At 45.2% G+C, this 13,918-nt stretch overlaps 1 protein-coding gene across 1 annotated transcript in view; it reads right to left on the reverse strand.

Annotated features, from left to right (window-relative positions):
- Nucleotides 1-13,918, reverse strand: part of OBSCN (obscurin, cytoskeletal calmodulin and titin-interacting RhoGEF) — a 705,115-nt gene that overhangs the window by 54,598 nt on the left and 636,599 nt on the right. Inside the window, exons 111-115 of the mRNA XM_077490633.1 lie at nt 13,401-13,573; nt 10,980-11,006; nt 10,733-10,885; nt 6,641-6,686; nt 3,340-3,417 (exon numbers count right to left, since the gene is read on the reverse strand). Coding sequence (XP_077346759.1) covers nt 3,340-3,417; nt 6,641-6,686; nt 10,733-10,885; nt 10,980-11,006; nt 13,401-13,573 — 477 coding nt within the window. The remainder of the gene's footprint in view (nt 1-3,339; nt 3,418-6,640; nt 6,687-10,732; nt 10,886-10,979; nt 11,007-13,400; nt 13,574-13,918) is intronic.

Raw genomic sequence — 13,918 nt, forward strand, 5'->3', positions numbered from 1 at the left:
ACAAGAAGGAAGCTATTGGCTACTGGCTATTGAACTTCCTTTTTCTAGTCCCGTCGTGCGTACGTCATTGTGTTGGAAATCGCCGGACTTTCGGAGTGTCCGTGTGTGGCCAAGTCCGTTTGTTAGAAAGTCTGGCAGATTGTTTGCCGGATTGTTTGCCGGACTAAGTCCGCCGAATTGTGTACGCGGCATTAATCACCATTTGCACAGTACCTTGTAAAAAAAGCAGAATTGTAACTTGCTGTATAAACCAATGCTGTGGTGGTGAACATCTCATGGCTCCAGCAAACTCCACTGTAACAGAACAGAGGCCATGTGGAGGGTCAGATATGTCCAACCCGGTCTCCGGTGGTGGGTGGCAAGACAGCCATGGAGAACGGGAAGCCAGGGAGCAGCGTTACTAAGATCCGGCCGATGGAAGCGTCTGAAGAAAGGCTACGCCCCGAAACGCGTTGTGACGACAACTGCCTCACATCTCCTTTCCTCCCTTTGACTTGCGCTTGATGTCTCTGCGCTCCAAGCCTCTTTCTGGATCTGGGATGTCTGAGCACATGACGTCACGCTCGGACGCTTCCATTGGCCGCATCTTGGCAACGCTGCTCCCTGCCTTATTCTCCATGGCTGCCTTGCCGCCCACCACCGGAGCTCGGGTTGGACATATTTGACCCTCCATCTGGCCTCTGTCCTGTCACAGTGGAGTTTGCTGGAGCCATGAGATGTTCCCCACCGCAACATTGCTTTATACAGCAATTTACAATTCTGCTTTTTTTTTACAAGGTACTGTGCAAATTATGATTTAGTCACACCAGCCTTTCCATCTATGCAAGGAGATTTTTTTTTATTGTTGCTCATTATTAATTTTACTACAATTTTCAATAAACTGCTTTATGATTTGATCACATTGACTCTAAGGCCGCGTACACACGCGGGGACTGTTCGCTCAACTTTGTCCGCTGAACAGTGTTTCGGCGGACAGTCCGCTCGTGTGTGGGCTTTCAGCGGACAGTTTCAGCGGACAGTCTGCTGAACAAAGTTTTTCGGAAATTCCGAAAAACTGTCCGCTGAAACTCTGTTTCAGCGAACAGTCCCCTCGTGTGTAGGCATTGCAGTGTATAGGACATCGTATTTTTCGTCCCGTCGTACGTGCCGTTCACGTCATCGTGCACGGTTTCAGCGGACTGTTCGTTCGTCGTGTGTGGGCAAGTCCGTCCATGCTAATTTTGAGTGGACTGTCCGCTGAAACTGTTTGACGGACAAAGTTGAGCGAACAGTCCCCGCGTGTGTACGCGGCCTAAGAATTTGCCCACACAAATGTTTCTGATCAGCGCTTTTAGTAGTGGTTACATTCTACCACAGCCACTCTCAACCAGTGTTCCATGGAACCCTAGGGGGTTCCTCCAGTGGTGGCTACAGGTTCCTTGAGCTGTGGCTAATGGACCCCTCATCTGATGGTACCTGCATAGTTCTAGGTCCAACGACACTCGACAGAGCCAGCTGCATGACTGCAAGAGAATAATACTGGCCATCTCTGTAGGGGGGGGGGGGAGCATTCTTCCCACTTACCACCACCAATTTAAAGGGCATATTCCCAATGACTCCTGATAGACTTATCTTACCAGCAGTTCCCTGAGACCTGAAAATCATTTCAAGTGTTACTTTGGGGTAAAATTGTTGAGAAAGGCTGGTGTGCAGAATGTATTTTAATTTCTTTAAGCAAATCCCTTTTTGACTTTTAATCTGACAAATACGTCACTTAAAGAGGAAGTAAACCCTGATGAGTTTACTTCCTCTTTCATTCCCTGCAAAGGTAAAGCATAATGGACTACTATGCATCGCATAGTAATCCATTATATGTCACTTACCTGACACAGGAGCCAGCGAAGTCACCACTGTCCCCTGTAGTCCGGCGCATCCATCTTCTCGGTGGGGTCTCGCAGCTCCGCCGCTGTCATTCGGCGAAGCCGCGATGACGTCACTCCCGCGCATGCGCACAGGAGCCGCCACTCGTGGCATATCGCCATTGACAGCGGCGCGCTCAGTGCGCCGCTGTCTACGGTGCATGCGCCATAGACAGCGGTGCCTGTCTTTCGGCAAATATCTCCTAAACCGCGTAGTTTTAGGAGATATTTCTTGGACCTACAGGTAAGCCTTAATCTAGGCTTACCTGTAGGTCAAAGTTGGTTGTAAGGGTTTACAACCACTTTAAAGTGTATTTCTACACCAGCCTTTCTCAACCTTTGTTTTACATAGAGCGGTGGTCTCCAATCTGCGGCCCGTGGGCTATATGTGCCCATTTGTTTGCTGTTATTTCATCCGCTGATACCAACAAAGGGGCATAATTCCCCTCACTGACACAAATGAAGGGACACAATTCCTCCAAATGACACCAACAATGGGGCACCAATTACTCCAATGATGGGACACAATTCCCCCCAATGACATCAAAGACATTGTTTGTTTCCCACTGACGTTGAGACCTTTTTTACTCCCAATGGCCACAATCCGGCCTCCCTAAAGTCTGAAGGACAGTAAAGTGGCCCCTTGTTTAGAAAGATTAGAGATCCCTGCCCTAGCGGAATCATTGAAATAAACTTCAGGTCTCAGGGAACCCCTTCATAAATTAATTCTTGGGGAACAGTGAGAAGAATCACCCTTAAATTGGTGATTAGTGGCAGGAATATCACCTAGAATGCCACCCTTAAAGGCAGCTGAAAAGACCGTTGGTGTCTCACACGGCCGGCTCTGCCAAGTGGCGTTGGACCCAGAACTATGCATGTACCATCAAATGGAAGGTCAATCACACCCACAGATTTAAGAAGGGACACCTAGCAACCTCTGGAGGGACCCTAGGGTTCCATGGACCCCTTGTTGAGAATTGACTTGTCTAGAAAAGAAATAAAAGAGTAAAAAAAAAAGCATATCCAGTCTCTGAAAGTAATTCACATTTCTTAATTTATTTTAACACTTTAAAAAAAAACATTGCAAGTGCAGAAAAATATCTTTCGATCCTGTCAGAAATCTAGTGAGCAATAAGAATCCTTATCCTAATTATCAGCTTTTGTGAACAGAGCTTATAATCTGATACAACTTTTGTTGGGCACTTGAATATATATTTATAAATAACAACAGGGAAAATATTGTTTGTTTTTATTTTATTTTTATATTTCATTTTAAAGAAGGTTTTATTTTTCTATTAAAGCTTGCATTTATTAGCTGATCTTTTCTTCATTTTTAGTTTATTTCAAATTTTATTGTACAAATCCACATTTTTTTTAAAGGGTGCATCCACAACTGATTACTGAAGACAGTTCTTTGTAATATAGATAGAAAATCTCTTACCTGCCACCGACTGCGGGCAACAAGGAACCGGAGGTTCTTGGAGCTGACTGGCTGCGTGTCCTCTGGACTGGAAATCTCCTGGAATAAAGGCAGAGCCTCTGATAACTTTATAATTCCGAACGTCAGTTTGAACACATTTGGGTTGATTTACTAAAGCTGGAGAGTGCAAAATCTGGTGCAGCTGTGCATGGTGGCCAATCAGCTTCTAACTTCAGCTTGTTCAAATAACCACTTGCCGGCCACGCTATAGCTGAATGACGGCTACAGCATGGCCGGCTAGTTCTCTGAAGCCGTCATATGACGGGCTCCCGTGATCGCACACTCTATAATCTCAGTGTCTGGAGGATAAGTGCCAATAAGTGCCCATCAGTGCCTCCTCATCAATGTTACCCATCAGTGCAACCTCTCAGTGCCCATCAGCGCAGCCTATCAGTGCTAATCAGTGCCACCTATCAGTGCCCATCAGTGATGGCTATCAGTGCAGTCTCATCAGTGCCCACCAGTGCCTCCTCATTAGTGCCCACCAGTGCCTCCTCATTAGTGCCCACCAGTGCCCATCAGTGCAGCCTATCAGTGCTCATCAGTGCAGCCTATTACTGTGGATAAATGCCCATCAGTACCACCTATCATTGAAACCTATCAGTGCTAATCAGCGCCACCTATCAGTGCCCATCAGTGACGCCTATGAGTGCAGTCTTATCAGTGCCCACCAGCGCCTCAGTGCCCACCAGTGCCACCCTTATTAGTGCCCATCAGTGCCGCCCTATCAGTGCTAATCAGTGCCACCTATCAGTGCCCAGTGATGCCTATCAGTGCAGTCTCATAAGTGCCCACCAGTACCTCCTCATTAGTGCCCACCAGTGCCTCCTCATCAGTGCCCATCAGTGTAGCCTATCAGTGCTCATCAGTGCCCATCAGTGCAGCCTATTAGTGTGGCTAAATGTCCATCAGTGCCACCTATCATTGTCACCTATCAGTGCTAATCAACGCCACCTATCAGTGCCCATCAATGATGCCTATCAGTGCAGTCTTATCAGTGCCCACCAGTGCCTCATTAGTGCCCACCAGTGCCACCCTTATCAGTGCCCATCAGTGCCGCCTATCAGTGCTAATCAGTGCCACCTACCAGTGAAAATCAATGCCCATCAGTGCCACTTATCATTGCCGACTATCAGTGATAATCAGCACCACCTATCATTGCCCATCAGTGATGCCTATCAGTGCAGTCTCATCAGTGCCCACCAGTGCCTCCTCATTAGTGCCCATCAGTGCCATCTCATCAGTACCCATCAGTGCAGCCTATCAATGCTCATCAGTGCCCATCAGTGCAGCCTATAAGTGCAGATCAATGCCCATCAGTGCCACCTATCATTGCTGACTATCAGTGCTAATCAGCGCCACCTATCATTGCCCATCAGTGACGCCTATCTGTGCAGTTTTATCAGTGCCCACCAGTGCCTCATTTATGCCCACCAGGGCCACCCTTATCTGTGCCCATCAGTGCAGCCTATCAGTGCCCATGAGAGAAGCCTCCTCAGTGCACATCATTTCAGCCTATCAGTGCCCATGAGAGCAGCCTCCTCAGTGCAGAGAAAAAAATGACCTGTTTGCAAAATTTTATAACAAACTATAAACAAAAGTCTTTTTTTTTGTTTTGTTTTTAATTTGTAGTCTTTTTTTGTTTGTTTAGCAAAAAATAAAAATAAACAGTGGTGATTAAAAAAACACCAGAAGAAGGAAAAACATTTGTGTGAAAACAAAATGATAAAAAATTCAAATGGGTACAGTGTTGTGTGACCGAGCAATTGTCATTCATTCAAATTGGCCTCGGCAGGAAGTGGTTAAGCTTTGACAAAAAAAAAAAAACAATAGAAGCTGATTGGCTACCATGCACAGCTGCACCGGATTTTGACCTAAATTAACCCCATTGATGACTTTTTGCGTATGGATGGAATGTTAGAGTAACTGAAAGAATCATTAGTATCCCTAAAGCTTATATTGACTAGAATCTATTATTTTTATTAATAATAATAATAATAATAATAATAATAATAACTATAAACACAGAGAGCTATGGCCCCAGTGTACACTGGCAATTGGAACCCCTTGAAATCATTAGGCACCCTGAAACTTTGGGTAGGTAGAACAATGGCACATTGATATTTCCAGTCCCAAAACAATGTTACTCTGACATTTTGGACTCTAGGGCAAGTATTAAAGAGTGTGTATGACAAAAGTTCATGACACCAAACAGTCAAATCAAAGTGTTGAACAAAGGTATCAGATTATGCCAACGGGTTTCGAGGGGAATGCCTCCCCCGTCCTCAAGGCTATGGAAAAGCAAAATGTGACATAATACCAATTATTTATTTATTTTTATTGTAAAATTTGTTATGTCACATGCCGCATTTCTGTACTCCAGTCCTGTGGAAGGGGGTGAGCCAGAGGCATTTTCCCCAAAGCGCGTTGGCTTAATCTGAGATCAATAAACACTTTGAATTAACCTATTTGTATCTTGAACATTTGTAATTGATGCTCTTCTAAATCCATCCCAGAAATTTGGCATTTACTAAGCATTCTCCAAGAGGTAGAAGCAGCCTGAGACCAGAACAATGTCCATCTACACGGCACCTGCCCTGCACATCAGCCCCTGTGAAAAAGGACTGAATTCTATGATGTATCCAACAGTATCAACACCTCACTCCAAGTAGTCCAACACTATCACACCAACCCATCAGCTACCTTGGACCCCAGAACAATGAAGCACTGGCACACAGATAACTGGTAATCCAAAAACACTCCCACAATTTATCCCAGAACAATGGAACCTTGATGCTTGAGGTCCCCCGAAATTAAGACAAACAGACACTTGAGAGCCCAAAACAATGATTCATTGACTCTTGAAGACCAAGAACAAGGACACTTTGACACATAAAGGGTGGTAGAACAATGACACACCGACACTAGGTCTGGGAACACTGACAGATTGGCATTTATGGTATCAGAACAATGACACACTGACATTGGGGGGGGGGGGTGTCACAAAACAATGAAAGACTGAGCTTGGGGGTCCTAGGACAATGACGTACTGACAATTGGAGTTCCAGAAGACAACATAGATCAATGATCAGGGATCCAGAACAAATACATACAGACATTTGATGGCCGCACTTGGTCCAAGCACTGAGGAAAAGTATTCATCACACCTCTAAGTAAATATAAATCTCAGTTGATTAGTAGGCTTTCTACTACTGTGACAACACCAATTAGGTAAGTAACCCCATAAAGGAAAACAACGTACCACAAACCACTTATGCTGGAGACACTGTGTAGCACTCGGCCGTGCACTGTTGTAGGAAAATAAACACATGAATTTTATACACATGCTGCAAAAATATATATATATATATTTATATATAGCTTGTCATATAGTGCTGTCTACCAAAAGATGTGGATGATGAGGATATATTCGGGAGCAATCTTCAAATTCTGGCCTATGCCAGGAGTACTGGTCTGTTTTGAATGTATTCATGGACCTTTAAGAACTCATTGTGGCTTTTTACTCTTGGTCAGATCTGTTCCATGTAAGAAAAGTTCACCATGGCTAATGCAGTAAATTCTAAAGTCGGGTCCTTCAATGGGACTTCATTGGGTACCGAGATGATGGCAATGTTAACACATGATTAGAATTACTACACCCAGCTTGGCAATGTTGGAACATCACCAGAGGCCAATGTGCTGCATATTGCCGCGGGGGCTGCTTTTTGGAATCTGGACTGGCCTTGGTGAAGCTGGCCAAAAGAAACCAAGAAGCCCTCCAATAGAGATACAATTAAGTACAGCAACATCGTCATAGCTCCTAAGGTAGAACTTTTTTTTGTTTTTTTTACATCTTGGATGGAGTAAGGGAGGGTTATAACTCCGGTCAGTCTTTTTTTTTTCCATCTGGAAGTGAGAGGAAATCCCTCTAATACCTTGTTATCACCGGGTTCACCAGAACTAGTGTCGCCATTCGAAAAAAATCCCCCCCCCCCACCCCCTTATTGTTCCCAAAATTTGGGTAAATTTGAAAAAAAAAGAGAGAGGATGGATCTCTCTAAATGGGGCATAGACAGCAAAAATACCTGACTTGGTGTTCTAATTCCTCTACACTCTATCCAAAACGAAAAGGTTCATTATATATATTAGGCTTGTGCAATACTTTTCGTAACAAATCGAAATTCGGCTGAATTTTGCATCCGAATGTCTGAATAAAAAAATATCGAATTACAACGAATACGAAAGAAATATAACGAATGAATTCGAATGAATTCGACATGATTCGGTAATTCTTTAAAGATCTAATGAAACAAAAGGTCAGCTCAAAGTAAATCTTAAAGTCCAATCAGCTAATTAATTTTGTGCCCGAGGATGGATTACTGGCAAAGTGCATTCCTGAGAACTGAGTGAGAAGGGTGTTGTATTGTATTTGAGCCGAGGAGAAGAGACGTTGTCATTGTGTGTGTTAAAAGCTTTAATAAACAAACGACTTTCCAAACTACGAATCATTATCACGAATGTCTATACATTCATAAATATCAAATTTCAATGAATACGAACTAATGAATTATACACTCTACGAATAATAACGAATTATCCGAAAACGTATTAAAGTAACATAACGAATATAACAGAACGAAATGATGTATTTTACAAATGACAATGAACCGAAACTAAACGGAATTTTCCGTTGTGCACAAGTCTATTATATATTGTCACAAATTAGGGATAAACAATTCGGCTGGCAGGTAGAAGAAGATATCCATAAATACAGACCAACTCACCTGCCGATCCCTACATTCATTTGATTGTGTATTTTTTTCTGTTTACAGAGATACCTGTCCAAACCCTTATATAAATATACATACAGTATGTGTGCTGGGGGCCTAAATGTCCTAATAAAGCAATGAAAAACAAAAACCCTGATCCCTCAACCTCGCTAGAGTAAATAGTGAATTATTAGGTCAAAAATAAAAAAAATCATGTGTAATTTGGCCAGAATCTTCTGTGATGTGAAATGTTTTGGTGTTGCTGCACCAAAAATTTGGTGCTTTGGTTGCTGCGGGTGGTAATGTTTGGTATGGAACTCTGACAACATGCTCCAGCACTGAATGTATGTAATGGTAAGGGTTGCTGGGGTGGGCTGAAGGGTTTATTCATGTTGGCTGCTTGGGGTCTATTGTCACTGCAAGGGAACTATTGTTGCTGAGGAGGCATATTGTTGCCGGGAGGTTCAAATGTTGATGCTGACTGCAGGAGGATCTAGCGATGCTGGTTGCTGGAAGATCTATTGTTTCTGGCAGGGGGTCTATTGTTGCCTGGGGGGGGGGTATTTTGTTGCAGGGAGTTTATTATTGCTGGTATGGTCTATTTTTTTGGGGGTGCGGGGGTATTGTTGCTGGAGGGGTATTTGCTGCAGGGGGTCTAATATCATGTGCGAGGTTCTATTGTTGCTGGGGGGTATTTTGTTTCAGGGGATTTACTATTGCTGGGAGGGACTATTGTTGCTACGAGGGAGCTATTGTTGCTAGAGAGGTATTTTTTTGCAGGGGATCTATTGTTGTTGGTGGGAGTCTATTATTGTTGGGGGGGGTATCTACTGTTGATAGAGGGGTCTTTTGCTGCAGGGGGTCTATTGTTGCTGGGGAGTCTATGGTTGCTGGGGGATTTATTGTTGGTGGGGGATCTATGGATGCTAGGGTTTATTGTCGTTGGGGGGGGGGGGGGGGGGGGGCTATTGTTGTTGGCAGGAATCTATTGTTGCTAGGAGGTTTCTATTGTTGCTGGAGGGGTATTTTTTACAGGGATATTATTGTTGCTGGTGGAGGACTATTGTTGCTCGGGGGCTATACTGTTGATGGAGGGGTATTTTGCAGTAGGGGGCAAGAGCCTGAGGCCTATCCCGGGGACATCTGGCTGCTAGGCTGTCTGAGGGCCTATCCAGAAGCATGAGAGCAGCGTAGGGTTGGGACTGGGGGCTTGTAGTCCAACCAGAAGTAACGGTTCTGCTGTCAGGAGAACCAGTTGTGGTCGGAGGTAGAAGGGGAAGCTGTCGCCACTAAGGGACCATCCACCTTATTACCAGAGACCACTGGGAGTAAGCAGAGGCCAGTACCAGAGCAGACTTCTCACCAGCCGGGGGCGGTGAAGAAGTGGTAAGACTGCAGCAATTACCAAGTCAGGGACCCAGCAGGAAAGAAGTGGTGATGCTTGTGGAGCATCAGTGAGTGCCAAGCCAGGAACCTAGAGGGTCAGCAGGGGTTACGCTTGAAGAGTATCTGTGAGTGCCAAGCCAGGGACCCAGCAGGGAAGCGGGGGTGACGCTTGAGGAAGATACTGAGTACTACTAGTGGAAAAGCTCAGGAGATCCAGTGGCTATTGGATCTGAAGTCTAGTGAAGGAGACTGGGAGCTCGTTGACCCACAGTGAGTGATTGTGAAGTAAGCTGAGAACTGATCGTGCTGCAAATAGTTGAATACAATTTACGTCAGTAACTGCTACAAGATTGTTACCATAGGAGACAGCGGTCCTACCTATACAGAAGTGGTGTCTGGCTGGAGGCCTTCACCTGTATAGCTGTCTTCCTGTAGAAGTCTCGGAGTCTGCCAATTACCATTGCATCTACTTAAGGGTGCCCTGGCCCTAACCATCTCTCTCTCCCCCAGATTTGTTCAAGAGACAATGAATCTCTTTGTATTCAAAAAGTGTCTGGCGCCCATCATTTATCTTGCAGTACTCCCACCATGCCTTGTAACCCACTCTACACAGAAGGATGCCAGCGGTCTCTAACTCTGGAGGTCACCATTAGGCCGCAGGGGACCCGGGACTTTGCTACAGATACTTGGTTTTGTATTCTCTTAAAGTGGCATTACTGGGAGGTAGGCAGGGGGTGGAACCAAGGAACAGTGCTTGGAGGTGGGTAGGGGTGGAGGGCGCAGACACAGGGGTTACTTAGAAGGGGGGGTATTTGCACCCATTCTTTGAAAAAAAAAGAAGAAGCCCTCTCTAAATCCAACCCTTAAATTGAACCTTTTATTTTTGGATGGAGTGGGGAAAGATAAAAACTTCTGTTTTCATTGCAGTCGGTGTTACTGTTGGGGTATCATGCCCTTACTTTCTACATCCTCAGTCACCAGGACAGGAATGGAAGGGAATCTTCTTGGCATCGACCGACTGTGAAAAACGTTCTGAACTTCCTTCTGCCAGCGACACAACAGGAATAGGGGGAATTGGGGGAATCTTGCCAATGGGGGGTCACAGACAGAAGTAAACCCTGAAAGAGGTTCCCGACCCTTCACCACTTTAAAACCTACAAAGCAAGATGAAGAAGACACATAGAAGACATCCCACTTACTCCGGCGACATCTGGATGGCCTGCCTCATGAAGTCCTGGGCGTTGGCACTTAGCTGGGTGAAGCCCGGGCAGCTCCAGCTAATTTTGCCTTGCTGTACGTTCATTAGCGTCTCTCTGTCGTTCTGACCCGCGAATGGGGAAGCACTAACCAAACTGCGGACGATACACAAAAGATACATTGTGGAATCCCGGCGATGATTGTGGAATGCTTCTAAAAACTTCACGTGGAATCACCACGAACACTTACCATAAGTAGCTAATAACTCCGACAGGCCTGCAGGGCAAGAATAAATAACACCTCAATTAGTTTTTAGGTGCGTTCACAGTTTTCAGATTTGTGGCTACTTGATAATTATTGCATAAAGTATGTAAGATCTGCTTATACCATTGGTGGTCAATTTGAAAATTGCACCTTAGCAGCAAATTTTTGTGCACTGAGGTGCTTGGCATCAATGTAGGCAGCCCATTCAAAACCGATGGGCCATAACATCCCTAAATGCCCAAAAATGTTGGTCCTGCTGCATTTTTTGCAATGTATTACAATGGACACTGAAGAGGTTGGATTACAGTAACCCCCAGCATTGTCCTTGAGTGCACCCAGTATTGGTGCAGTGGACACCTAATAACCTCGGTTCAGTAGTGCCCTCACTCAGCAGATCCTCAGCTCATTAGTACCCTTGTTTAGCAGATCCCCAGCTTATTAGTACCCTTGTTCAGCTGATCCCCAGCTTATTAGTACCCTCATTGAGCATATCCCTTGCTCAGTAGTACCCCCAGCTCTGCTGATCCCCCATTCAGTAGTAACCCCCAGCTATGCTGATCCTCTGGTTAGCTGATACTCCTCTCTCTCTAGTCTCCGCTCACCTCCAACTATATTACTCCCATGCTGCTCACCACGTGTGACATCTTCTAGTTTCTCCTTCTCCGGTTCTGCAGCTCTGCTGATCCTCTGCCGCTCAGTCCTCTCTTTCTCTCTGGTCCTCACTCACCTTCCGCTATAGTGTTCCCATGTTGCACACTACGTGTGGCATCTGCTAGTTGTTCCGCTTTGATCTGGACCCCGCTCACCTTCCTGATGCCCCCTGTGGCACACCAGATGTGACGTCTACACCAGACACTCCCAGAATATATACACCTGAACCCGAAGTGACTGCTGATGATATCTTACTAGTTAACTTGTTGGATGGTGCATCCTGGGAGATTTCATACCTGCATTACCTCCAGAACAAGGCTTAGCTAACAGTGAATAAAAGCCCCTCAAAAGCTGCAGGTGCTGTAAGCGAGTGTTGTCAAAGATTTCTATGGAGGCTTTGGAGACGCTTTGAAGCACCAAGTGTGCTCCCCGTATGCTGGATCACAATGCCCTGGCTCTCTGACCCCCTCCCCCTGGATACCACTGCTGCCTTATACACACAATGCTCCGGTTCTCTGGCCCGCTCCCCCCCATCACACTGCTGCCTTATACACACAATGCTCCGGCTCTCTGCCCCCTCCCTCTGGATCAAACTGCTGTCCTTTACACACAAAGCTCTGGCTCTCTGCCCCCTTCCCTGGATCACACTGCTGCCTTATGTACACAATGCTTCGGTTTTATGCCTCTCCGGATCACACTGCTGCCTTATACACACAATGCTTCGGTTTTATGCCTCCCCGGATCACACTGCTGCCTTATACACACAATGCTCCGGCTCTCTGCCCCCTTCCCTGGATCACACTGCTGCCTTATGTACACAATGCTTTGGCTCTCTGCCCCCCTCCTCGTATGCAAGATCACACTGCTGCCTTATACACATAATGCTCCAATTCTCTGCCCCCTTCCATCTGGATCACACTGCTGCCTTATGCACACAATTCTCTGGTTCTCTGCCCCCTTCCCCTGGATCACACTTGTGTCTTATACACACAATGCTCTGGCTCTCTGCCCCCTCCCCATGACCACACTGCTGCCTTATACACACAATGCCCCGGTTCTCTGCCCCCCCCCCGGATCACACTGCTGCCTTATACATACAATGCTCTGGCTCTCTGCCCCCCTCCCCCGCATGCTGCATCACACTGTTTCCTTACACAGATTCATCATGGGATCTCACCTCCTTATTCAGCCATGTGCTGGAGCTCCGTGCTCCCTCCCACAGTCTGTGATCAGCGCTGCCATTGGAAGTCCCATCCTTCTTCACCTCCCACTCCCTGCACTACTCCTGGCACCTCCCTCTGAGTTCAGAGGAGCTTGGACTACAGAGGAGGCATTGGGTATCAATGCATGCTGACAGTATTCAAAACAATACTGGAAACAACATTTGGGGGGCTATACATCCACCACGATGTTGATTTGCTGCAGAACTCCTGGGGACCACCAACATTTTCTTGTGGCCCATCAGTGGTCCACGATTGGCGACCGATGCTCTGGACTGTGCAGACTATATAGAAAGCCTAACTTAGGGGGAATCAAAGCTGACTTGAGGAAAGACATATTTTATATATTTTTAGTTAAACATGGAATACAGGGTATAGCCAAATTCACAAAAGCTGGTCGCAGTAGGCTGCAAGAGATTGGCAGCAATGAAATGCAACAAAAAATTTAATAAAAGGCAATAAAACAAAGTATTGTATTAAAGAAGTGCTTTAGCAAAAGTTGAAGTCAAACATACAACACAGCTATAATATTTACCAGATATCGGAAGACTTGGATACAGGCGCCTGAGCGGCAATTTCTGGAGGGACAAATTCAGGTGAGCCATACTTGCTGTACTGGAACTCAGACTGGATTATCTTCTGGGAGAATCCGAAGTCGCAGAGTTTAATGTCTTCCTTATCAGTGTGAACCATCAGGATGTTGGATGGCTGGAAGAAGGGAACATGGCCGCTTAACGAAGCACATTAGAAGCCAAAGAATGTTTTTTGTTTTTTTTCTTCATAAGAACTATCAGCTAGACATGTGCACTGACAAAAAATTATTTGTTTTTTTCATTTTCATTTCATTAGTTTTTTCGGAAATTCGGAAATTCAAAAATTTGCAATTCGGGAAATCGGAAAAACGTAAATTCGGATTTTCAAATTTCTGAATTTCGAATTTTCTGATTTCCGAAATTTGAATTTTTGGATTTATGAATTTCCAAATTTAGATTTTTATAATTTCCGTATTTCTGAATTTTCAGATTTCTGAACTTTTAAATTTCCAAATTCCAA

This window comes from Lithobates pipiens, unplaced genomic scaffold (genome assembly GCF_037356315.1).
Source record: "Lithobates pipiens isolate NorthernLeopardFrog02 unplaced genomic scaffold, aLitPip1_a1.2 Scaffold_19, whole genome shotgun sequence".
Taxonomy (NCBI): domain Eukaryota; kingdom Metazoa; phylum Chordata; class Amphibia; order Anura; family Ranidae; genus Lithobates; species Lithobates pipiens.